The sequence below is a fragment of the Gracilinanus agilis genome, chromosome 1 (assembly GCF_016433145.1).
Source record: "Gracilinanus agilis isolate LMUSP501 chromosome 1, AgileGrace, whole genome shotgun sequence".
In the NCBI taxonomy this organism is placed as follows: Eukaryota; Metazoa; Chordata; class Mammalia; order Didelphimorphia; family Didelphidae; genus Gracilinanus; species Gracilinanus agilis.
Genome location: NC_058130.1, coordinates 69,053,264 through 69,079,974, shown reverse-complemented (window position 1 = coordinate 69,079,974; position 26,711 = coordinate 69,053,264). Strand labels below are relative to the sequence as shown.

The following is a 26,711-nucleotide window of genomic DNA, read 5'->3' as shown; positions in this document are numbered from 1 at the left end:
AGGACCTAGAGCCCAATAGCCCTGAGAATAGCATCATCTTTGAATCCAGTCTTGCTCCCAGAGCCCTCATCCAGGGAAGCAACCTCTTTGAAGAAGGAGCTCATGATGCTCACACTGTCAACACCAATCGATATCCAACTGCCACCAACAGGTAGGCAAATTCAAGGACCTCAGAACCCCCCCAACCACATATCCTGCTTCCAATCTAGTCTCAAAAACCACCCAAAGAAGCAAAGTTTTTTGGGATGTATTATTTGTTTTGTTTTTAAAACCCTTGCCTTCTGTCTTAGAATCTGTTCCAAGGCAGAAGAGCGGTAAGAGCTAAGCAAATGGAGTTAAGTGACTTTGTAGAGAGAGGGCAAACCATTCCTATCAACTGCCAACTGGCTGCCACCTACGGCTCAGACAAGCAAACAAGCCTAGATGAAGCAGCAAGGTACTCTCAGAGAAAGGAGGCTTCATGAGCCAGGCAAGTCAAAACATAGACGCCACCACCACAATCACCACTTCTAGCTACTGACCAGCTGTCCTTGCAAGTGAAGACTTGGAAAAAAGAGTTCTTACCACAAAGTCCTTGGCATTGAAAGGGGGTTAAATATTAAAAACAGATATGGTTTTATTGGAGGAGATGACATTAAAGAAGATGCATTGCTATCTGCTTTGCTCCTGTACCCTAAGAATCATGGGACCTTTCTCTCTGACTTGCAGTTGAAACTTCCTTTATGCACTGTCTCCCCTAGCTAGAATGGGAACTCCTTGAAAGCAGGAACTCCCTCTTTTTTATTTTCATTCTCTATGCTTTTTAGAATTTACAGCTCAAAGAAAACTAGCCATATTCACAGGAAGAACTGTGGGAGGAGAAACACAGAAGAAAAACAACTGCTTAAACACTTGGGCTGATGGGGATATTACTGGGGATGTAGACACTAAACGATAACCCTAGTCCGACTATCAATAATACAGAATTAGGTCTTGATCAATGATACATGTAAAACCCAGTGGAATTGCCCATCGGCTAAGGGGGGTTGGAGTGGTTTGGGGGAGAGGGAAAGAACATGAAACATGTAACTATGGGAAAATATTCAAAATAAAAACTTAAAAAAAAAGAATTTACATCTCACAGTGTTTTATTTACATACCACCTAAGTGGTTAATAAATGTTTTCATTTATTTATTCAATGCCTTCGTTTTGTAGATGGAAACCTAGGCCCAGTAAGGTCCCCAAGGTCACCCAGGAACTAAGTGGTAAACCCAAGAATTGATCTCTAGTCCTTTTACTCCAAACCAATACTCTTTCCATTCTATCTTACTGCTTTAGGACAATTAAAATGAAATAATACTTTGCACAGAAGATCAGGAAATTAATTTATGGAACCTATTGCCCCCATAGGAGCTACAAAGCTAAAAATAATAACAGAGAAAGGTTTAAATAAATATAAGGGTAACGTAAGGAATTCTCTTGTCAGTTCTTTGTATATTGAAATGCTCATTTTGTTGAGGTTGTTTATAATAAAAAAGAAAATTCATTAAAAAAAACACACTGAAGCCATTAAAAAAGTAAATAGACAAATGTATGACAGATTCATTAGGTGCTATTAGGGGACCCAAGAGATATATGTGAGGGGTATTTTTAACCTTTTGGGTTTGATGGAAAGGAAGACAACTAGGCCCCTCTGCAGAATCCCTACTTCCTCTGCCAGAGACAGAATCTTGGGTATGATGAACCACTGATCTGATAAGTGCAACAATCTTCAGGTTCTGCTCCATTTACAAAAGACTTTAAGTGGGGCAGTGTCAGGACTATCCTAGAGAATGTTCGACAATCCTTGAATGAGTTGAAAAAATAGTAAAAAGCGAAAATTTCAGAATGGGTGTGAAGAGCCCTTGAGGAAAAAACACAGAAATATAAGATAAGAAATAGTTATCTAGACATAAGTGTGGCAGGGGGGAAGCCATGAAAAATTACAAGGGACCTCAAGCTAAAGTAGAGTTGTTACTATATTTTATTGCATGGCTGAGAGAAATTTGGTCTTGGAGTCAAGAAAACATGGATTCAAGGACTGCCTCTGACATATACTGGCTGAGTTGCCCTGGGTGAGTCACTTAATTTCTCCATTGGTCTCAGGCAACTCTCTAAGACTACAGACTGCAGAGCAAGTGTTCATCTGCGCTGGTAGGAATTTCCACAAGGGAAATTCTCTATGCAAGAAATCACATATTTGTTCTGTACTTTTCAACTCAGCTCTGCAATAACATTGGTAATAAGGAATTCATAGCTTCTTCCATCAGGCTTTCTAGCTTGGGACACTTAGAAATTAAGGGACTCAGGGAAGCTAAGTGGTTTAGTGGATAGATTACCAGGCCTGGAGTTGGGAGGACCAGGGTTCAAATCTGACCTCAGACACTTCCTAGTTGTGTGACCTGGGCAAGTCATTTAATCCCAAATATCCAGCCCTAATTGCTCTTCTGCCTCTGAACCAATACTTGTATCAATTCTAAGATAGAAGGTAAGTATTTAGAAAAAAGAAAAGAGAAAAGAGAAAAGAATAGAAATTAAGGAACTTGGCCACGATTAAAGACATAACTTGAACATGGGTCTTTCCAGCTCTAGTGTCAGATATTTATCCATTATTCCACATTGCCTCTTTTTACTTTTATTCTTTTTATTGACACATTTTGTTTTGACTTGACAGATATTTCCCAATAAACCTCTAAAAATATCCCTCTATACAGTGCATTCCCTTTAAAAACCATCAAGCTAAACCATTTAATACCATGATTTCAAATCATAGGACCAATCACCTGCCACTTTGTTTAATGTCATTATTTTTTAAAGTGAACACAATCCTGGGATCTGGTAACAGGAAGATAAAACAGATGGCCCATGAAGTAGTGAGTGGTCCAGCCCTTATTAGAGCACTGAGTCCAATTAAAAAGGCAGGAGAATAAAAGGAGAGTCCAAAGGACTCAAGCCAAATTGAGTGATTAAACTGATTACAGTGAACAAAATTAGAACCAGGAGGAAAAGGTAAATGAGTTAAAATGATTCCTCTGTAGAAAAAAGACTAGACTAGAGCAGAGGTACTTAACCTGGGGTCCAAGAACTTGTTTTGTAAATATTTTGATAACTTTTTCAATATAATTGATTTCCTTTGGAATCCTGTGTACATTATCTTGTGCATTTAAAAACAGTCAGAAAAGGGGTCCAAAGGCTTCTCCACACTACCAGAGGGTTCCATGATACCAAAAAAGTTAAAAATTCCCATAGTTGGTACTGATGGCTCCTTCTCTTCTACAGAGGGAAGATGGCCAGATGCTCTAAAGGCATCAGAAATGACAAAGACAGTACTATCTTGTCATGATGAGGCTCTCCAACAAGGAGAAAATGAGTCCTTAATCTTGAGGAACTTCCATTCTAATAATAACCAATTATTATTAGTAATTAATAGCTAATAATAAAGTGCTTACTGTGAGAAAAGCACTGTGCCATGCACTGGGGACACAAAGAAATGGTAAATCCATCCTTGCCCTCGAGGAACTCACATTTGAAAAGAAGAAATAAAGTGTAGGTAAATAAGTGAATTCAAGACACAGCATAGAAGGAAGACAAACCTTTTTTTCTTTTAAACCCTTACCTTTTGTCTTAGAATCAACATTAAATATGAGTCCTAAGGTAGAAGAGCAATAAGGGCTAGACAATCATGGTTAAGTGACTTGCCCAGGGTCACAGACTTAGGAAGTGTCTGAGCTCAAATTTGAACCCAGGACCTCTCATCTCCAGGCCTGGTTCTCTATCCACAATGGGTCACCTAGCTGCCCCCAAAAAGACAAACTTATAGAGAAAACTTCAAAGGTCTAGTGGGACTGGGATAGTATAAAGAAGAACCTTCCTACAGAATGTAGCATTTGAAGTGAATCTTGAAGGAATTCAGGGATGCCAAGAAGCAGAAATAAGGAGGAAGAAAATTGCAGGCATGGGAGCCAGCTAATGAAAAGACAGACTGATTTAGATGAGGAAAGTAAAGCAGGTTAGTACTGTTGAATCATAGATATGTGACCGTATGTCACCTATGTTCATTATTTCTGGTGGATTTAAGGACCTTATGACAATAAGAGCTGTCAAGAAACCAGGCACCATCACTGACAAAAATGACCAGATACACTTTCCTGGGGATAACAAAACAACCTTTGCAAATAGCTTTGAAAAATCCACTCAATTACCTTCAGCTCCCAACATCTGCATTGGCTCAACCCAGTTCTTGCTCCAAAAGAACCCCACTTCCTTTGGCCACCTCCCAAATTCACACACATCTATCTACAACAAAGACATTCTATTTTGTGTCATTCCTCCCACCCCCAAGATATTCCCATTAAACTAGCAGGGACAAAGCAGATGACCTTTGTCATCTAGATCAACCTTGCTTTGACAGTCTCCATGATGTGTCTTGGGCATTCTGGAGATAAGGAATGGCTTAAATGATCCTTGGTAGCATTAAGCAACATCAGTTCTAAGCGTCACCTCTCCCCACAGAGATGCTTTCCAAGGTAGAGAAGAAGCTGGCTTCCATTCTGAAAGGTTTGTTGAAGTCCAAGGCTGAGCTGAGAGCTCCCTCTACTGAATCAGAGCTTTCTCTGCTCAGCTTTCTTGCTCCCTGCCCAGGTTTTAAGGCTCTGGTAAAATCACAGCCCTAATTATATTGGATAATAAAATAGGACCAGAGAAAAAGGTTATCCCTTCACTTCCTCCTCAAATTCCTCCACACATATACCAAATACAAGGAGAAAGCTAGTAACTGAGCATCATAGAAAGCAAAGACTTATTGAGGTTAGGAGCAGAGTCTTTCGTTTCTTATGTGCCAGATGCTATAGCCAATCTCCAGTGGCTACACATCAATCACATCACAGCTCCAGGCTAAACAGAAAGGGACCACAAATAGTTGTTTTTATATGATGTGAGTCATATGAACATACCTGAAGAAACTCATTTGAGGAGCTAAAAACATGCATCCTAGAATTAACAGGAAGCAGCATTTGGGGTAGTTAAGTGGCTCAGTGGATAGAATGCCAAGCCTGGAGTTGGGAGGACCTGAGTTCTGGCCTCATACAATTTCTAGCTGTGTGACCCTGGGCAAGTCACTTAATCCCTACTGTCTAGTCCTTATTGCTCTGGGTAAAAAAAATTAAAAAAAAAAAAAACAAATAGCAGCAGCTTCAAGTAATTTTACTAAGCTTCCCCCCCACCTCAAAATCAAACAGGTTCCCATGTCAGGGAGCCTCTGCTCAGAGGCAAGTAATTTTATTAAAACATTTTAGGTACAAAGTCTGGAATGCACTTACTCCATCCTTCCTGCTGTGTCTTCAGATCCTTCATAACTCAGTTCAAATATTGTCTCCTATATGAGGCCTTTCCTGATTTTTTTCAACTGCTAATGACAAGCTTCACCCCTCCAAAAAATTACTTTATATGTACCTTACATACATACATGTTGTTTTCCCTGAAAGAAGGTAAGCTCTATGAGGGCAGACCTTCATTTCTGTCTTTGTATCTTCAGTAGGTACTTAATAAATGCTTATTGACTAACTGAAGACTTCCTATTGCATTAATCATAGTAAGTTATACTCAGCCTTTCTGTAATATCAGGAAACATACCCAAATACGGTATGCTTTGACAGACACATTATGAGAATAGTCATTTCTGACTAATAAAAATCACTTATGATAATGTGTGTATAACAGAGTGGAATTGCTTGTCAGCTCCAGGAGTGGGGAGGGGAGAAGAGAGGGAGAGAAGATGAATCATGTAACCATGGAAAAATACTTTTTAAAAAATAAAGAGAAAAAATAAAAATAAAAATCACTTACATTTCTGTAACACTTTAACAATTACATGGAGTTTTCCTCAAGGCAACCCATGCATTGTTGTCATTTTACAGATGAGGAAACTGAGGCCCAAAGAGATTAAAGGATATACTTAAGATCATATAGCTAACAGATAGAAGAGGCAGGTCTTGATGCTAGATGCTCTCGAATAAAAAACCAATATTTCTCCATACACCACTCTACTACCTCTACAAGCAAAGCCAGACCTGTGACCCTATAAGCCAGTATTCTTGCCCTGAATTTGTATATTTGCTTTTTGGTGTCCTTTTAGTCCTAGATTGGTGATGGCAAACCTATGACACACATGTCAGCACTAACACACATAGCCATTTTTGATGACACACGGCCGCATGCAGCCACTTACAGAGAAATATGGAGCCACATGCTGAGGATGAAACATTTGCTGTAGTGTAGTTTAGACACTCTGAACTATAGATGATAATTCTACCTATATTAATTTACCTATTTTGGTTTATTAAATATAGTTATATATTACAATTATACATGTTTGTTATTTAAGCTATAAATATCGCAAAATTATGGTCTTTTTCTCAAAGTGACACATCACCCGAGTTATGCTTGTTTTTTTGGCGAATTTTGACACACCAAGCTCAAAGGGTTGCCCATCACTGTCCTAGATAGTCAATTCACATAACCTAAGTTTCAGAGGTCTTATTGGTTAAATAGAGATAAAAATATTCCAATACTTAAAAATGATTTCCTCAGTGTAGACATTCCCTTGAACCAAATACAAAAAAATTATCTACACCTTAGGGTTTTTTTTGGGAAGGAGTGAATCACCTTTCAATAATCAAGTGTTTGAAATAAATCAATATAACAAATGTACCCAGTCAAGCAAAACAAACCCCACCACTGACCACATCTTAAAATATATGTCTGTCTCATTCTGTGTTCTGTGTCCATCATCTCTCAGTCAAGAGATGAGTTGCAGATAACATCATAGGCCCCCTGTTGGTCATTGAATCTTTTTCAAACAAATTATTATCTAAACGTGCTTTCTCAAACTAATACTTGAATCTCTAGCCCCCTTCCCATATCACCAATTTCACTCAGTCCAGCTTCAACCTTAGATCACTTCCACCTTTTTTCGTCTTCACTCCTACAGACATGCTGCTGAATAAAGGTGGAGAAAATCACACCACTGTCCTGACTGTATCCACTACAAATTGATATCACACTGCCTCAACTGAGCCCTCACGGCTGCTAGGCAATCCTGCTATACTTTCTTTATCATCTCACTAACCTCTTTTCCACAGTAGCTCTTCCAAACCTCCAACCTCCCATGGTTCCCCCTCCTCCCATTCTTACATTTGAGAACCTTATCTCATGTTTTACAGAAAAAAAACTGAGGCCATTTGCCATGAACTGTTTCTTTTCCCCTCTTCCTCATCTTCTATCACTCAGATGCCACTACCATTCCCTCCTCCTTCACAATGGACTCATATGATGACATGACCTTACTCTTTACCAAGGCTAATCTCTCTACTTGCTCAAGCCATCCCATCCCATCCCATCCCATTTCCTCCCACTAATTGCCCCCTCTGTCAACTTCACTTTTTCACATATTTTTAAGTCTCTCTCTCTCTCTACTGGCTCCTTTCCTGCTCCCTACAAGCACGCCCATGTCTCCCCCCAATCCTGAAAAATCCTTACTTGATCCTTCCATTCATACTATTATCTTATTTCTCTTTTGTCCTTTGAGGCCAAACTCCTAGAAAAGGCCATCTATGATAGGGGCCTCAACTTTCTCTCCTCTCACTCACTTCTTAACCCCTTATGATCTAGCTTCTGACCTTATCATACCACTGAAATTGCTCTCTCCAAGTTACTAATGATCTCAATTGCCATATCCAATGAATCCTCATTCTCCTTGACCTCTTTGCAATCTTTGGTACTGCTGATCACTCTTCCTCTTTTCAGGTTTTCCTCCTACCTATCTGAGTGCTCCTTCTCAGGCTCCTTTGCTGGATCCTCCTCTAGATCATGCTTTCTAACCATAAGCATCCCTTGAGATTCTTATCTTAGGACCTCTTTTTTCCCTCTATACTACTTTGCTTGGTGAGCTCATCAGCTCCCATGGATTTAATAACTATCCCTATGTTGATGATTCTCAAATCTACCTTTCCTGCCCCAATATCTCTGCTGATCTCTGATTTAGCATCTCTAGCTGTCTTTCAGATATCTTAAATTGGACATCTGGAAGACATCCTAAACTCCCAAACAGAATTCATTATCTTTCCCCCCTTAAACCCTTCCCCCTTCTATTACTGGAGAAGGCAATACCATCTTCCCAGGCCCTCAGGTTCACAACCCAAAAGTCGTCCTGGATTCTTCACTCTTTCACCCCCAACATCCAATTGGTTGTCAAGGACTGTCAGTTTCACCTTTGCCATATCTCTTGAATATGCCCTCTTTTCCCCTGATGTTATTACCACCCTCATCACTTCCTGTCTTGACTATTAAAATAGCCTACTGATGGGTCTGCCTCCCTCAAGTCTCTCCTCACTCCAATCCATCTGAATGGAGACTCGGCCACTAAAATTATTATCCTAAAATGCATATCTGATCATATCACCCTCTTACTCAAGAAACTCCAGTGGCTCCCTATTGACTCCAAAAGCAAATACAAAAAATGCTGTTTGACTTTCAAAGCCCTTTATAACTTAGCTACCTCCTACCCTTCCAGTCATCTTACATCATCCTCCCCAACATTTCCCCTTCTATCCAGCAGTAATGGTGTCCTGACTATTCCATGAACAAGACCCTCCATTTCTCCACTGTGGCCCTTTTCTCTGGCTCTCCCTCCTCCACTCTAACTACTGACCTCCCTGGCTTCCTTTAAGTCCCAATTAGAATCTTACCTTTTACAACCTTCTTAATTCCAGTGCCTTCCCTCTGCTAATTATTTCCTATTCATCTTATACACAGTTTGCTTTTTATGTTTTAATGTTGACTTTCCTGTTAGACTGTAAGCTCCCTGAAATTAAGAACTCTTTTTTTAGCACAGTGCCTGACATATAGTAGGTGCTTAGTAAATGTTTACTGAATGAGGTGAATGAATAAATTTCAGATAAGAAAAAGAAGGCAGGGGAGTTGACTGGCTCAGTGGGTAGAGAGCCAGGCTTAGAGATGGAAGGCCTAGGTTCGAATCTGGCCTGAGACACTTCCTACCTATGTAATCCTGGGCAGTCATAACACCTATTGCCTCGCTCTTACCACTCTTCTGCTTTACAGTCAATATTGATTCTAAGATGGAAGCTAAAGTTTAAATAAATAAGTAAATGTTTATTTGAATTAGCACATTATTCTATGGTTTGGGTCATATCAACATGCAGCACTAATACATTTCGATGAGTGTAACATCAATGCAAGGCATCTCCACTGATTGAGCAGCTGCTTTCTGCTACCACTGGCTAGACTGCTGCCAAGTCTCCTTAGGCTTTCTGTAGCTAGAAGTAAGCTTCTTTACTGAGAAAGAGTTAAATTCTTTTCAGGTGGATAGCCTCAGGGTAAAACACAAAGAACCTGGTAGTTTCGTCCAGCAAAAGTCAGTAGACCCTCAATCCAGAATTAAATTCTGTTCTCCTACTTCTACTCAGATTCCCTTTCCTGAGCCAGGAATTAGAAAATTTCTTCAAACTCCTATTAAATCCCTAATTGTCAATGTGTATCCCCACAAGTTTGGGAAACTGCAAATTTCCACAACTTCCCAAAACGGTCTTGAAAGACCTTAAAGATGAAACAAGCCAAAGTTGCTGCCTTCATAGGGCAGAAACCCCCAGATAGATACTCATTAGGTAGGTTGTAGAAAGGATTTTTTTAAAGCCTTGTCTTCTGCTTTTGAGTCATTACTAAGGATTGGTTACAAGAAATAAGGGGCTAGGCAAGAGTGGTTAAGTGGCTTCCCCAGGGTCACAAATAGGAAGTACCTAAGGTCAGATTTGAACCTAGGATCTCCTCTCTCTAGGTGTGGAGTAGAAAGGATTCTGGATCAGGTATGGGATGGAATAGATGACCTTAAAGCAGGTCCCTTAGCTCTTAGCTTCAGCGATTCTGATTCTAGTTCTTTCAGATTAGTAATACTTCAATGCTTCAATGAATCCAATGTGTTAATGTGGGTATGAAAGGCAATAGCTCAAGGCTTTCTTAACTGGAAATTTCATCATCTTGCAAGATACAATCAGTTCACTCTGTTGTTGTTCAGTTGTGTCAGATTCTTCACCAGGGCCTGGAGTAAGAAGGGCCTAAGTTCACATCAGTGCTTTATCCCTGGACCATCCAGCTGGGCCTTGTTTCTCATACCTTACTATTATCTCATTTGATCCTCATAACAACTCTGGCTATTTCTGTTCCCCTTTTACAGATGAGCAAGCTGAGGCAAACAGCATTAAATGACTTGTGCAGGGTCACACAGTTGTCTGAGCCTAGATTTGAATGTAGGTCTCCTTAAGAGTGCTGAACTGACTCTAAGGCCAATACTCTATCCACTACAAAACCTAGTTGTCTCTATTAAACATCTGAGTATTATTTTGCAAAAAGTTTTGACCTCAAAGACCTTCTGAAAGGGTTTCAGGGACCCCCTACGAGCACCCAGGCCACCCCTGGAGAGTTGCATTAGAAGAATCTTTTTTTTTTTTTAAACCCTTACCTTCCATCTTGGAATCAATGCTAAATATTGGTTCCAAGACAGAAGAGAAATAAAGAGATAGGCAATGGGAGTTAAGTGATTTGTCCAGGGTCACAACAAGTCTGAGGCCAGATTTGAACCCAGGACCTCCTGTCTCTAGGCCTGGCTCTCAATCCATTGAGCTTCACCCCTGTAGTAGATTCTGTACCAACAGAGCACTCTGGGCCATCCACTAGTTACATGATCAGTTTTCCTCCTTTTCCAGTGGTCCACCTCTCTGGTGATATTCTTGGCACTACTTCTCCTGCATTAGTCTACTCTTACCAGCATGCACTTTTCTCTGTTGCCTTTTGGTGACCCTCAACTTTAATTATTTAGAGACCGTGCAGTCCATGCCTTTCAGCCATTTAACAGGCCTGAAAGAATGCTGATGTTAAAAAGATGGCCTTTTGTCTCTGGTAGACACTCCAGGGGCATGGAAAAGACACAGCTCGAATCCTGCTTAACTGGATTGTTTCATTTTCAGAGATGGAGGTGGGGTAGTTTATTAGAAAAATAGTGTTGTGCTAAAATCAATAAAATATTCCAAATAAACCAAAAGGCAATGATTTGAGAAAAGGAGAAACATGTAAATAAAATGAAAGCCCAGGGCAATCTAGCCCACTCTTTTGCTCTCATTCAATTCTGGGCTCAGTTTACAAAGCGCTAGTAAAACACGTATTGCCTGTGGCTGATTCCAAGGCTTGGATCCTCAGCAGACTTTCTCAGCAGAGGCAAATAGGAATAGGAGAGAGACTGAAGAATGGCACCTTCAGCCATATATAGCAGCAGGTCAATAGTAAAAGCAGCAAAATAAAAGAAACTATCGAACTAGTCTTGACCCAAAGATACCTTTTATGAGAAAAGCCAAGGGCTTCCCCCACAGGGATGACTCTCTGTTATTACTTTGGTTTTTGTCTGGCCTGTTCACACTCTTTTGAAGTGTCTGTGTTCACAGTCAAGGTAAAGTGTCTTCCTTGGTCCCTGGAATTGTAGCCCCCCATTTCACACACACACACACACACACACACACACACACACACACACTTCTTTTCTTATAGTCCTTTTGTATTTCTTCAGAGTAACACCCCAGCTAGACAAGATCACTGGAGCTAGAAGGAACCTCGGAGATTGCCTAACTTGGCCCCTTCATTTTACAGATAGGGAAACCGAGAGAATCAGTGTATTGCTCACTTCCATGAAGGTAGTAAATGGCAAAGATGGGATTTGAATACAGCTTTTGTACTGCACCAAGGGAAACTAAGGTTATGGGATGTTAATAGGATTTAGAGTTGGAAGGTACCTTTCCTGCTTCTTCTCTCTTTTTATCTCTAAATAACTAGGATCCCCAAAACCAATATTCCTTCACAACTCCAGGTTAGGAATAAAATAGCTGGGGCTGGTAGATTCCATGCAACATATTCTAGGAAGTAGAAGGTTTTGAGGTTGAAATCATAAACTGTTTTAAACCTACCCAAATTCTGGAAGTTCTTTATCAAAATTAACACTCTCTTCATAGGTGACATTCAGTTTTTCATCAACAGCAATGACTTTCACCTGAAATTAAAAAAAAAAAAAAGATTAGATCAGATTAAATGGGGATAAAGTAGTCAGTGGTCCGTGAGAGTTTTTGTCTGGACACACACACACACACACACACACACACACACACACACACAGCATGTTTCCCAAGTTTACATCAATATATATAGCACTTTGTCATTACAAAGTGTTTCACAGCCATCACTTCACTTAATCTTCACAATGCCCCTATGACATAGATATGTAGGTATGTATAAAAGAGGTGGCTGACTGGCAATTATCTCAGAGTTTTCTTTGGGGAGCATATGTGTCCTCTGTCTTCCCATATCTAAAGGGTCATCTCCTGGAAGGCACATTAGGCCTCTGCTTAGAATCAGAGGAAAGAAATAGAACTATCTGGTCAAATCCTAGAGAATCTGTCCAAAACTGGAATGATTAGCTCCCTGCTTCTGGAGAAATTCAACAGAAGGTGAAGGGCTCCTTGTCAGGGATGCTACCCAAAGCAAAGATTGCTGGCCCATGGACCCCTTGTGTATTAAGGATATCATCAGAACTATCATGACTCTAGTAAGGGATAACGAACAACTTCAGGGCTCCAGTGGATGCCACAAAACATGAAAAGGAGGCCAGAGATAGGTCTCCTGTGTGTTTGATGAATAATTTGTAGAGGATTGAAAGAAAGTTATGGACAAGAATCACACAGAAGGGTCATGATGGTGTGATGGATAGTCAGTAAGTCAACAAGCATTTAAGTACTTAATACATGTAGCGCAGTGGACAGAGTGACAGGTCAGAAGTCAGGAAGATTCATCTTCCTGGGTTCTAATCTGGCCTCAGACATTGTGTGACTCTGGGCAAGTCATTTAACCCTGTTTGCTTCAGTTTCCTCATCTGTAAAATGAGTTGGAGAAGGAAATGGCAAACCACTGCATTATTTTTGCCAAGAAAAAAAAAACATGAAATGGGCTTACAAACAGACCTACACATGTGGGTTACTGAACCACAGCTATATGTGAGGCACTATGCTAAACACTGAAAATACAAAGAAATGGGAAATGAGATTTGGGATCAGGAAGAACAAGTTTCAAATCCTGCCTCAGATGACTACTAGTTGTGTGATCCGGCTTCAGGTTCCTCAATTGTAAATTGGAATAATAAATAGCACCTCCTCTGAGGCTTGTTGTTAGAATCAAAGGAGATAGCTATAAAGTATGAACAATATCTGGAATATAGTAAGTGCTTAATAATTAATTGTTGCTTTCCCCTTCACCTCCCATTAACTGTGTAATCTTGGGTAAGTAATTTAACTTTTCTGGGCTTCAGTTTCCTTATCTTTAAAATGAGGGAGTTAAACTCAATGGTCTTTGAGGTCCCTAACCATTCTAAATCCATGATCCTATTGTCTAAAGGATAAAAAGGCTGTGAGTATTTTTAACCCCTTATCCACAGTCCTAGAATCAATACTATGTATTGGTTCCAAGGCAGAAGAACGGTAAGGGCTGGGAAATTGGAAGTTAAGTGACTTGCCCAGGGTCACACAGCTAGGAAGTGGCTAAGGCCAAATTTGAACCCAGGACCTCCCATTTCGGGGCCTGGCTCTCATCCACTGAGCCAACTAGCTAACCTCTATGAGTATTTTTTATACGTAGCAGAGAGGGAGTAGTCATATCAATATAATCATGGGTCCAACATTGAACTATCAAAATAAGAGTGAGTATTTTAAATTCTACTAAAATCTCACCTTCTACCAAGAAGCCTTCCTGATCCCCTTTAATGCCCAGACCTCGCCTCTTTTGATTATCTCTAGTTATTCTGTTTATATCTTGTTTGTACATGTTTGCATGTTGTCTCCCCTAGTAGATTGTGTGTTCCTCTGGAGAAGAGACTGTCTTTTTTAAAATAATTTTTTTTCCATTTTCAGGTAGAAACAATTTTTAACATCCATTTTTGAGTTCCAAATTCTCTCCCTCTCTTCTTCTCCTCCCCCTTCACCAAGAAGGCAAGCAATTTGATATAGGTCATACATGTGTAGTAAGCAATATATATTTCCATATTAGACATGCTGGGAAAGAAAATGCATACACACACACACACACAGAAAAGAAAACAAGAAAAGTCTTAAAAGTTTTTTTTAAATAGGCTTCAATAAGCCTTCAGATTTCAGCTATTCTTTTTCTGGGGGTGGATAACATTTTTCATCATGAGTCCTTTGGAACTGTCTTAGATTGTTGCTTTGCTGAAAATAGCCAAGTCTTTCACAGTTGGTCATCATACAATGAGAAGAGATTGTTTTCTGCCTTCCCCTGTGGTCCCAGCACTTAGCACAATTCCTGGCACATACTAAGTGTTTAATAAATATTTATTTACTGCCTGCCTGACTGCTTTAATTTTCCAGGTCCCCAAACCCACTCCCTCCTCAAAGAACAAAATATCATCAATATACAACATTGCCAAATCAACACACCACATTTTCCATTGTGGTCCATGGCTTTCAGAACCCTAAGTTAGAGATCAGGACATCTAAGTTCTAGTCTCACTTCTGCTACTATCTACATGGCCCTGAACAAGTCACTCATCTTTCTGGGGCTGTATATCCTCATCTGTAAAATGAGAGGACTGAACTTGATTGACCTCTAAGATCCCTTTCCACTTCTCACATTTTATTATTCCATAAATCTGCAGGCTCATTTCCACATTTTTTCATAGCTGTGTGAATCCCATTGGTTTTAAATCTCTCTAAAGCCTCTTAAACCTGGATGGGCTCCCAGCTTTCTTCTTCTTCTTTCTCACCCTCATGCCCCAGGGCTCTGGCCTTCCTCCTTTCTCCTTGGGGACACCAGACTCTCTTCCAACTGGGATTTCACACACACTACCACCAGTTCCCTGTAGAAAGAGCAATAACTTCTCAACTTTGTTACTCTCCTACTGTCTCTGAAACAAGCATTTTTTTTTCTTTTCTTTTCTTCAATTTCATAAATGTTTTCCTGATAGTAGCTATGGGGAGAGAGGACTTTAAAATGAAAACAAAAGAGGAAAAAATCAAGTTAGGGTAAGCCCTAAAAGCCTCAAAAGAGGGCAGGCCTGGTCTTCACTGAAAGGTCAGTGGTGCTAGGACCATCAACTCTTTATGCCCTTGGCTTGCTCTCATAGTTTGGGAATCATCACTACCACAGTCCTCTCTGTGCAAGCTAGTTAACCACAATATATTCAGGCTTCTAGCTTGGGGAAGATTCAGGAGGCCCTACTGCCAAGTCAGGTGAGGTTCTCAGCCTCTTCCCAAACCAGCTTCCTACTCTTCTCTCCTGATCCAATCCCCCAAGTGGAGCAATATTTCCATTCTGCTGCTACTAGGAATAGACAGACAAACAGAGAGAAGAGAGAGAGAACCATAGAGAGAGAGGAGAGAAATAAGGGAAAGAGAGAAAAGAAGAAGAAAGAGGAGGATGAGGAAGAGGAAGAGAAGAGGAAGAAGAAAAAATAACAAGGAGGAGAAAAGAAGAAAAGAAAGAAAGAAAAGGTGGAGAAAAGAATAAATGAAAAAAGAAAGAAAAGGAGGAGGAAGGAGGAGATGAAGAATATAAGAATATAACTAGCCTTTATATAATATTTTAAGGCTTGAAGTCCTCTATAAATACATTTTATCCTCACAACAACCCTGGAAGGTATGTATTATCCTCATTTTGCAGAGGAGGAAACTGACTGGCAGACAAGAAGCTAAACTGCCTAAAGTCACAAAGCTGATAAATATTTGAGGCAAGATTTACCTCAGATCTTCCTGACTCCAGGTCCAGGGCCCTATCCACTGTGATACTTAGCTATACCTTTAATTCAGAAGTTCACCAATCACAGCTAGAGTACCTTGGGGCAGTGTCCAAGGCTGCAGCTGGGGAAGATGGAGAAATCACAGTCAGTATGCATCAGAGGCAGAACTTGAAATTGTATTTTCCTAACTCTGAGAAGGTCTCTTTCCATGACCACAATAATTCAGTTTCCTACTTTAGTTCCTTATGAAAAAATTCTAGAAACTGTATTTGTGTTTTAAAAGAATTTCCAAAGAAACCCTGGGCAGAAAACCTTACTTGGCCAAATCTAGAGTGGCCCTGAAGCCCATGTTTGAAGGAATCAAAACAAGACCACAGGTCAGAGGGTCATAGATTTAGAAATAACGGGGACTAACAGGAAGGAAAAGCAGAACAGGAGAAAACACGAATATGCCAGAACCAGGTACCAAGAAGTGGTGGCTGCAAGAAAGGAAGAAGAAAGGGGCATGAATGCTGGAATCAAGAGTGGCTGATAAGGAATGTAAGTGGGCTCTGGCACCAAGAAGCGATTCCCTGAATTAGAAATTAGAAACAAGGAAGGCTTAGAAATTAGGAAAGAACATGGCTGATGTAGGAATTTGTCTGCTTGCGTATCCTTTTTTCCTCTTTTTCTTTTTTTTTAATGGGGGAAGTGAAAGGGAGAAATAAATCTCTCTTCATTGAAAAATAAGAAAAAAGAGGGGCAGGGGAAAGAAAGTAGTCAAGAGGGGGCAGCTGGGGTAGCTCAGTGGATTGAGAGCCAGGCCTAGAGATGGGAGGTCCTAGGTTCAAATCTAGCCTCAGACACTTCCCAACTGTGTAACCCTGGGCAAGTCACTTGACCCCCATTGCCTACCCTTACCACTCTTCTGCCTTGGAGCCAATACACAGTATTGACTCCAAGACGGAAGGTAAGGGTTAAAAAAAAAAAAGAAAAAGAAAAAAGAAAGTAGTCAAGAGGGGAACAAAAGCTAGAGACTAGGGACAAGATCTTTAAGATCAGTTCTGAGAAGGGGCTGCTGCAATGGAAAGCTGAAATAGTAACTCTTAGAGCGCAGGGCAAGATCATTTCTAAGCCATCCACCTGATACAAACATACACCACTATATAGAAATCCTCTACCTCTCAGAGCACATACGCCAACTTCTTCCCCCATGCCCCCTACGTAAAAACCTCAAAGCCTTTGCACATACCATTACATACAAGCCCCCAATCCTATACATGTTTCATAGCCATCACTGAAAGCCCACCCCTACATTTTTGAAATGTGTCTTTTCATGTTTTATCATTACTTTCTTGTAAGTGCCCCAGGCAGCTAGCTCTCCATCCCACAGGGGGCCTTTATGCCCATCTCCACTACTGATAAAATACTAGGTAAGTGAGGTTTTAGAAATTCCCCTTACACAGAGGAGGAAAAGTTAATGCTATAAAATTCACATCCCTTTGATTTGACTGAGAGCCCAGTCCTTTCTGGTCCTTCCTGAGGCTGGCCTAAAGGATCATGAGGGGAATTGGTGAACAGGAGAACAGGGGGACAGTACCAGAGGAACAAAGAAAAGAGACATGAAAACAGACAGAGCTCCAAAGCAAGAACACCAGAAACCAAACAATATTCTTAGGAGAAAGAGGTGAGCTTTTCTTTGTATCCTAGATGGTGGTGTGATGTAGGAGCATGAATCACAACTCTGACCCCTATTAAGGTCTTTTCTTCTCTCTTGATCTCAGTTTCCTCATTTGTAAAATTGTGTTAAGCCATTTTTCAGTTGAGTCCAACTCTTTGTAATCCCATTGGGAGTTCTCTTAGTAAAGGTACTAGAGTGGGTCATCATTCCCTTTTCCAGTTCATTTTACAGATAAGGTTAACTAAGGCAAACAGTTTTAAGTGGCTTGTGCAGGGTTCCAAAGCTAGTAAGTGTCTGAGGCTGGTTTTAAACTCAGGTCTTCCTGACTCTAGGTCTCACACTCTATTCACTGTACCATCTAGCTGTCATTTATAAAACAAAGGAAGTAATATTTATAAGCATTATAGGCTGGCTGAAAAAAAAAAAAGCCTGCTTCTGCCAAATAAATGGATCAGCAGAAAGTATTTCACAAATCAGCAAATAATATCGAGAAAGGTTTAAGTTAACCCTAGCTCCAGTTCCAGTCACAGGTCATTAACAGGAAGATATGAAAAATAGGCACATTCAAAGAGTAAAAGTAACTAAGTTCAGGACCCTTTGTTTAGCTTCATGTTGTCCTCAAGTTCTAGGTTCTCCAGGCCTCCTTCTGAGCTGCTCAGAACACTCCCCTTCCCTCCTAACCTGAAACTACTAATACAATCTTAGTGCAACAGAACAGTCAAAGGGACTTGGGTGCAGTGATGAATTGGAATAAGAAAGACCTGCATTCAAATCCTACCTCAGATACTTTGTTAGCTGTGTGACCATGAGCAAATCATTTCATCTCTCTTATTTTCGGTATCCTCATCTGTAAAATGGGGTTGATAAGGGGCCACTGGTTGACAAAGTGGATAGAGTGCTATACCTGGAGTCAGGAGGATCTGGGTTCAAATCTGGCCTCAGACACTTCCTAGCTGGGTGAGCCTGAGCAAGTCACTGAACCCTGTTTGTCTAGCCATTGCCCTTCTGTCTTAGAGTTGTTACTATGACAGAAAGTAAAGGTTGGTTTGTTTTTTTTAGTGGAGGTGTAATAGTACCCATTTCGTAGGGCCATTACAAATATCAAATGAGACGATATATAGCAGTGATTCCCAAAGTGGGAGCCACCACCCCCGGGTGGGTGCTGCAGCAATCCAGGGAGGCAGTGATGGCCACAGGTGCATTTATCTTTCCTATTAATTGCTATTAAAATTTTTTAAAAATTAATTTCCAGGAGGCTAAGTATATTTTTTTCTGGAAAGGGTGGTAGGCCAAAAAAGTTTGGGAACCACTGATATATAGAAACTATTTTTCAGACTTCAAAGACCTATGCAAATGCTACCTATTTTTATTATTATGAAAAGTCCAAAATTTTAAAGAAATGCAATGTTACTATAAGTATATACTGTTAACTGGCTATATCATAACATGATTCAATAAACCTTGGGGTTTTAAGAAACACTTGGATTTAGCACATTTATTTTTAATGCAAATAATGCTGCTTTGCATTATATGATTGCACATATAAAATTCACATCAGATTGCTTACCATCTCAGAGAAGGCTGGGAGGGAGAGAAGATGGGAGGGAAGGAATTTTGGGGAAAAAAAGGTTAAAAATTGTTTTTACATGGAAATGTGGGGAAATAAAAATAATAAATAAATAAATAAAACATGAAAATGATTTTTTTTGACCTTCACACTCAAGTAGACTAAATATTCCCTTTATGTGTGCTGTTCATTCATAGATGGTGCACGTAAGGTAGGCAAGCCAAGTTCAAATGAGAAGAAACTCCTAATCCACTAAATCCAAATCTCCATGGCCCGGTCATAGAGCTAGGCAGGATAAGGGACAAAGATATGGTCGTTGTCTTCAAGGAATTTGCAGCCTAACAGGGAAATAAGTCAAGCATAATTATAAGTGTTACAAGCAAGTTTTAAATCTAGGTTTTTCCAGCTAGTATATATCAGAAGTAGGACTTGACACCAGCTCTCCCCAGCATGCAATGCCATCTCTCTGATAGTGTCATATATTAAAAGGAATACTGAGTTTACAGACATAGGATCATAGATTTAGAGCTGAAAGGGACCTTAGAATGCCATCCAGTTTTACAGATGATGAACTGATGCCCATAGAGATTAAGTGAATAGAACAAGATCACACATGTCTTAAGTGGGAAAGGTAGGATTAGAACCCATGGCCTCTAATTCTATAGCCAGAGCTTTTTCTACTATACTGTGCTGACTTGTGCCAGAGGACCTCAGTTTGAAGCCAGGCAACTCACAATGAATATTTACTGTCATAAACAGAGGGTGATCTTCCTTGGTAGAGGGAGTTTCCATGGTTGGGATTTTCTTTATTGCTGAAATCACAGGGTTTTTTTTAATAATAGTACTTGGGGCAGCCAGGTGGCTCAATGGATGGAGCACCAGGCCTGGAGCCAGGAAATCCTGGGTTAAAATATGACTTTGGACTCTTCCTAGTTACATCACCCTGAGCAAGTCACTTAAACCCCTTTGCCTAGTCCTTGCCATTCTGTCTTAGACTTGTAACTAAGACAAAGTAAGGGTTTAAATGAATGAATAAATAATAGCACTTTGGGATTTACTCTTCTCCTAACAACTCTAGTCTCCTCTAAATTCAGGTTTTTGTCAATGGAAAGGTCAATATATTAATTTCAGATCCATTTACTTTAATACATTGATGAATTGGTAAGTATTCTCTTCTCCAATACCAATTAAAATCCATTCACACTTCAATCAATGATGTTTTGGTGCAACATTTGTTCTGTTCCTGTAGATAAGGAGAGAGAAAAGCTCTAATTCTTAATTGAGTAGTAAGCTTAACCTTGAGAAGGCAGCAGGTGACCTCTGGAATCCCAAATGTTCCTTTAATCTTAGGGGAATCTTTGTCCTAACAATGTCAGACCTTGCTGATAACAAGAATGTAAATAATTCAGGGAAATTGGACAGCAGCACTTTGATGTTCTTCTCCTCTGCTACTGCTCTATCTAGGTTTTCCTCTATCAGCTTGAAATCGTCTTAAGCGAGAAACAATTTAACCATTTTGTATAGAAGATATAAAACCTCTATGTGAAATATTTTGGGAGGAGAAAATTCTAAGCTTAAATTTCAGTTGACTCACTTGTCTCAAAGCATAATTTGCTTTATTATTGGAATACTTTCTCCAATATAATATTAATCCTTTAACCATAAGGGATTCATAATGAAAATGCTATCCACAGCCAATGAAGGAACTTTTGGAGTCTGAGTGCAGATCAAAGCATGCCATCTTCCATATTTCCTCCATGAGGTTTCAACTATATGTGTGGCAAGTGACTTCCATCATGACAAGAGCAATATGAAAATAGGTATCACATGGAAGTACAGGTATAACCTATATCAGAGTATTTGTCACTTAATGAAGGGAGGGGAGGGAGGTGTAGTAAACTGGAATTTCTAAAATGTCAAAAAACAATTGTCAAAATGGTTTCTATATGTAACTGGAAAATTAAGTAATGATAATAATAATAATAGTCATTACTCCTGCTATGGAAAAAATGCCCTGGAAAAGTACCATGCCTGAAGTTAGGAAGACTTAGGTCAAATCCTGCCTTAGATACTTACTAGCCATGTCACTATGGTGCCCTGGGCCAATGGTTCTTTTTTTTTCTTTAAAACCCTTACTTTCTGTCTTAAAATCAATACTAAATATTGGTTCCAAGGTAGAAAAGCAATAAGGACTAAGCAACTGAGGCAAAACAGGGTTAAGTGATTTGCCCAGGGTGACAGAGCTTATAAGTGTCTTGAGATTAGATATGAACTCAGAAAGAGGAGTTTTCCTGACTCCAGACCCAGCAGTCTCTCCACTGTGCCACCCAGCTTCCCAGTAATCCATAAATAAAACTCATGTAAACAAAAGTTCTTTGGGGGAGTCCTCAGTAATTTTTAAGAGCCTTACAATAGAGTCCTGTAGCCAGAATGTCTGAGAACCACTGCCCTTGCCAATAATACTTAGATTAAGTTATGGAAGAGTTGCTAATCTATATTGGGAGGAAAGGGAGAAAGGAATTTCCATACTGGGAACTTCCTCTACTCTACATGCCACAGATCCTGACCACCAATTAATTCAACAAGCATTTATAATTTATGCTAGACTCTAGGAATACAAAGACAAAAATGAAAACAGCAACTGCCATTCAGGAACCGATGTTCTTTTGGGCCAAAGCAACAGATATATTATGTGTATGCATGCATACATATGCATACTCACACATATATGCACATGTGTATATGTGTACATATACACATGTGCACAAACATATGTGTTGTGTGTGCACATGTGTGTATTTGCAGGTATGTGTGTTTTGCATGTGTGTCATGTGTATGTATATAGATATGTAGTAATATATACACAGTCATTTAGAGTTATCTGTAGAGAAAATCTAATGCTACTTCTCAAACAATTTACACCTCCATGTTGCTTTCCATTTTCTGTTACCCTGAATTTTGATTCTTCATTGATAGCTAGAAAAATCATTATTTGTCAATTAACTGATGCTAATCCTAAGAACAGGCAGTAGACGCTAAAAACCAAAATGCAATCTTTTCTGCTTTTGTAGTGTTTCCTCAGGGGGTTACTACCTGAGGAGTCTGGAGCTCTGAGAGCCAGGGGCAGGAATAAAGTGTCAGTGGCTCACACATTCTAATCCCCTGCAGATTTGAAGAAACCTGAGCTATAAAACTTGTTAAACCAGAACAGTTCCTCTCAGTGGGATGAAAGACTAGGTTTGGTAAAAACAAAATACGGTGACCAGGCATAGGATTTAGAATTGAAAGAGATCTCAAATATCATCTAGTCTAGTGATAGCAAACCTCTTAGAGATGGTATGCGGGGCCCCGCCCCCACCCCCCAGACAGAGTGTTGTGCCTGCCCCCCCCCAGACAATGTACTCTGTCCCTCCCCCCCAAGTGCTGGGACATGCCCTGCCCCCCCCACCCCATACAGGGGAGGAGGAAAATGCTGCCATTGGGCTGCTGGGCAGAGGAGCGAGTGTCCTCAGGTGCAGTTTGGAGTAGGGCAACCACGACCCCATTGAGAGTGCTCTGCATGCCATCTTTGGCACCCATACCATAGGTTCACCATCACTTATTGAATCCAACCCTTTCATTTTAGAATGTCATAAGAATATACATGGAGGCCTAAAAGGTACAAGACAGATTATCTAGTCCAAACTCCTCATTTTACAGATAGAGGAAGTAAGGCCTATAATAAGCTGCATTTTGTGTCAATAAGCTGTATTTTGGCCCAAGAGACTGTCAAAGATAAGTGTATTCATTATCCTCTAAGCAGAAGGTCTGCTTAGAGCAGTGTTCTGCATCCAAATGGGTCTATGAATTTTTAAAATATCCTAATAGTGAATAATGTTTGTTATAATGCTTTCTTTGTAGTATTATTTTATTTTATGCACTTACAAATATTATTCTGAAAAAAGATCCATAGACTTCACCAAAAGACCATGACTTTAAAAGGTTAAGAACCCCTGGCTAGAAGGAGAAAACTAGAGGCCAGTTTCTCCTCCAAGGTGGAATTCTCTTGGGTCCAAACTCTATCTACTTATATTTTTATAGTAATCATAAAATAAAAAGATAAAATTTCATAACAAAGTAAAACAAAGGTAATTAGTTCCATTTTTTACAATTTACCAAACAGAACTATAGTAATGTTATTATGGGGAAGGGGGGGGGGAAAGATCTTTCACCAAACAGTAACCTATACAAATATTAATATTGGAAGGGGCATCCTAGGAAATGACTTTCTAAAGAATCAAGATCTGGTTCTGGTATAACAGGCTATATTTACTTCCTTTGAAGACTCATCTCAAGTGCCACAAAAATGAAGCTTTCCATACCACCAGCTGCTGGTGCCACTCGCCCTTCTCCCACCCCACAAATTATCCTGTATTTATGTTTATATACATATTTACTCGTGTTTTCTCCCTAGATACAGTGTAAACGTGTTGAGGGCAGGGGCTGCTTCATTTTTGTCTTTGCATGTCCAGGCCTGGCACCCATTTGGCACACATTAGATAGCTGATATTTGTTGGTTGCTTGAATGAATGCCAAACAGCAACAAAGCCTTCCCGTTATGATGATACTGTGATCATGCCTTTTGTACTCTGAGCTCTAGCCCAGAACTCAGGTCAACCAGGGAAGCCAGGAATGAAAACAGTAAGCAAAGGAGGGCCAGATGCAGCTGCGTTGGTAGAGTACCAAGGCCCAAGGAGGGGCTCAGTGTCCGGGCTTTTCATCCTTAGATCATCTCGATCCCAGTCACTCAGCTACCCTGAGAAAGTGGGGAGGAGGAAATCGGAGTGACAGGTCCTACTTGGGTGGGAAGCGATCCTGGAAGGGCAGAAGAGAAAGGCCTACACTAACGGGGAAGGTCCTGGAGTGGAGGAAATTCCAGGGGTCAAGAATCAGGGATAGAGGTGTAGGGAAGGGTGAGTGCCTGAAAACCGAAAGAGAGAAAGAGAGAAAGAAACGTGGCCCCGAGCTCGGGAGGAGCAGCTGCAGCTGCCAGCCCAGCCCTGGTGGCGCCGCCCGGGCGGGTACCTGCTGGGTGCTGAAGTCCCATCCTAGGTAGGCACCTTCAGCCATGGCGGTGGAGGCAAGGAGCACAACGCGCTGCGAGCTGGCAGGAGGCCGAGCTGTGGTGCACAACACCTCTGAGTGTGGGCGTGTGTGCGTGTGTGGCACACGGTGTGTGTCACTCTGTGCGCGCGCTGCTTGCGTGCCGGTCCCAAGTCCAGGCGTATGACTACGGAGAGCCCCTCCACTGGGCTGTGTGTGTTCGACCCACGTGTGGGGATGGAGCGGAGGGTTTCTGGACTCTGTGCCCGCCCAAGCCCGGCCCCTCTCTACCAGGTCCTGCCTAGTGCTGCAGTCTTCCTTCCTGTTGCTGCCAATCCAGCCCTCAGACCTTCCCCCCACACACACACACCCCCGCCCATATCAGTGGCGAAACCTTGTCCTTCGGGATCAATTCACTCATCCCCAGATTTGGGAGCCACGGAAAAGCACTGAGCCTGAGCCACATCCGCTGACAAAAGGAAACCCTGTGAATTCCAGAAAGTTTCACTTCTCTACGTTATCGCCTCAGCTTCTTCTTTTCTTCCTTAGCTTTACTTCCTCCCTCTCTTACGATTTTATTGACCAATCCACAAAACCGCTTTCCTGGGAAGAATCTGTTTAGTGTGGATTTCATTCATTTCCCACTCTTTGAACCCTTGCATTGAATTTGGGGTTCTGAGACTGAAGTTTTTCCTGTATCCCTGAAATTGCAGCGATGTGAGGCTTCGCTATTCTTGCTTCTAGACTCGGCTCAAAACCCAACTCCAATTTATGCAAGAGGCCTATTCTGGGGGATTGGGGGGGGAGGGGATTCCTTCCCTCTGTGAGTGCCTCCAATTTGTTTGGTAGCGTCTGACCAGGTGATCACATGTGGAGTTTTTCTTGGCAAAGACAGAGAAGTGGTTTGTCAGTTCCTTCATTATACAAGTGAGGAAACTAAGGCAAACAGGGTTCAGAGACTTGTCCAGAGTCACACAGCTAGTGAGGTCAGCTTTGAACTCTGGAAGAGGAGGCTTCCTGGTGCTCTATCCAAAGAGCCACCTAGCTACCCCACTTGGCTAAACTTTAACAAAGTCCAGTACAGCCAAGAGATAGGTCACTGGCTAGGATACAATAGGTCGGTCACAACAGCATTACTCTCACAGAACGTTAGGACATAATAATGGTGAGAATTGAATTAAGTAAACATATTAACTTAGTGTTTCAAAGATAACTTCTGGAGTTTCAGAAAGAACTGACCAGGATCTTGAATCAGATTGTGAGCTGTATGAAGAAATTCTAGAAGCTGCAACAAAAGATCATGGATTGAACTTAGGGGACTGAATTATCCACTTCCAGCTTCATGGAGTTTTCATTGGCTAGAGATATGAAAGCCTGTCTCAGGGACAAAGCAAAATACCCTTCTTCTTGGGTCTGAATAATTATAGTGTACTACAAGAAAGTCCTAACTAATATTAAAAGAAAATATGATTGTATTACTCTGCTAGTGGCATTAGCATTAGTCCAGCCTGCCATGCTTGAAGTCTTGGTATCACTTTTGACTTTCCTCTTCTCTTCCTCCCATATCCAATCAGTTCACAGATTGCTCAATGTAAAGGGACCTTATAAAATCATCTAATCTAACAAATGGTAGACCAAGAACTCTCACTATATGATTCGTTAATAATAAGAGAAATATCAAGGCAGTGAGATAGCCCTATGGATAGAGCACCAGGCCTAGAGTCAGGAGGTCTTGGGTTCAAATGTGACCTCGAACACTTCCTAGCTAAGTGACACTGGGCAAATGACTTAACCCCCCAGTTGCCTAGCCCTCACCACTTTCTGCCTTAGAATCAATATATGGATTCTAAGACAGAAAGCCAGGGTTTAAAAAAATAAGGAAAATATGAATCAAAACAACTCAGAGTTTTTACTTCATACCCAGTATAGCCCTTTTCTGGCTCCTACTGTCCCATCCACCTTGCACAAATCCCATTCTTACACCAGAAAACTGGAAAAGATAATATAATATGGGGAAAGTCAATGCTGGAGGAGTTGTAGAAAGAGAGGTACTACTGTACTATAATATATCATTTCTAGAACTGTGAATTGGCCCAATCATTAAGGAAAACTATTTCAATTTTGCTTTAAAAATGGAGAAAGGCCAAAAATGTCTAAACATGTTGACCTAGAGAATATGTTGCTAGGCATAGATACTCTAAGAAAGTCAATAATAAAAAGAAAGATCTCTTCTATCCAGATATTGAGCATCACGTTTTAGAGTAGCAAAGAACTTGAAACAAAGTAGGTGCTTGTTGACTGAGTAATATAACTAGCCAAGTTGTGGTATGTGAATGTAATGCAACATTCTCTGTTGAAAGAAACAATGAATATGATGAGTACAGAGAAGCACCAAGGAGATGTATGAATATAACGTGGTGCCCAGTGAAGTGAGAAGAGCCAGATAATCTGTAGATTATCAGAAAATAAGCAGTTTTCAAGCACTTGTCTATGGCAGGCACTGGGCTAAGGGCTAAGGGCTAGCAAATTT

At 40.6% G+C, this 26,711-nt stretch overlaps 1 protein-coding gene across 1 annotated transcript in view; it reads right to left on the bottom strand.

The window, feature by feature from the left end:
• Positions 1-24,306, bottom strand: part of XYLB (xylulokinase) — a 254,081-nt gene extending 229,775 nt beyond the window's left edge. The window contains exons 1-2 of the mRNA XM_044676323.1: positions 24,164-24,306; positions 12,043-12,125 (exon numbers count right to left, since the gene is read on the bottom strand). Of these exons, the coding sequence (XP_044532258.1) occupies positions 12,043-12,125; positions 24,164-24,208 (128 nt within the window). The 5' untranslated portion in view covers positions 24,209-24,306. The remainder of the gene's footprint in view (positions 1-12,042; positions 12,126-24,163) is intronic.
• Positions 24,307-26,711: the final 2,405 nt, after the last annotated feature.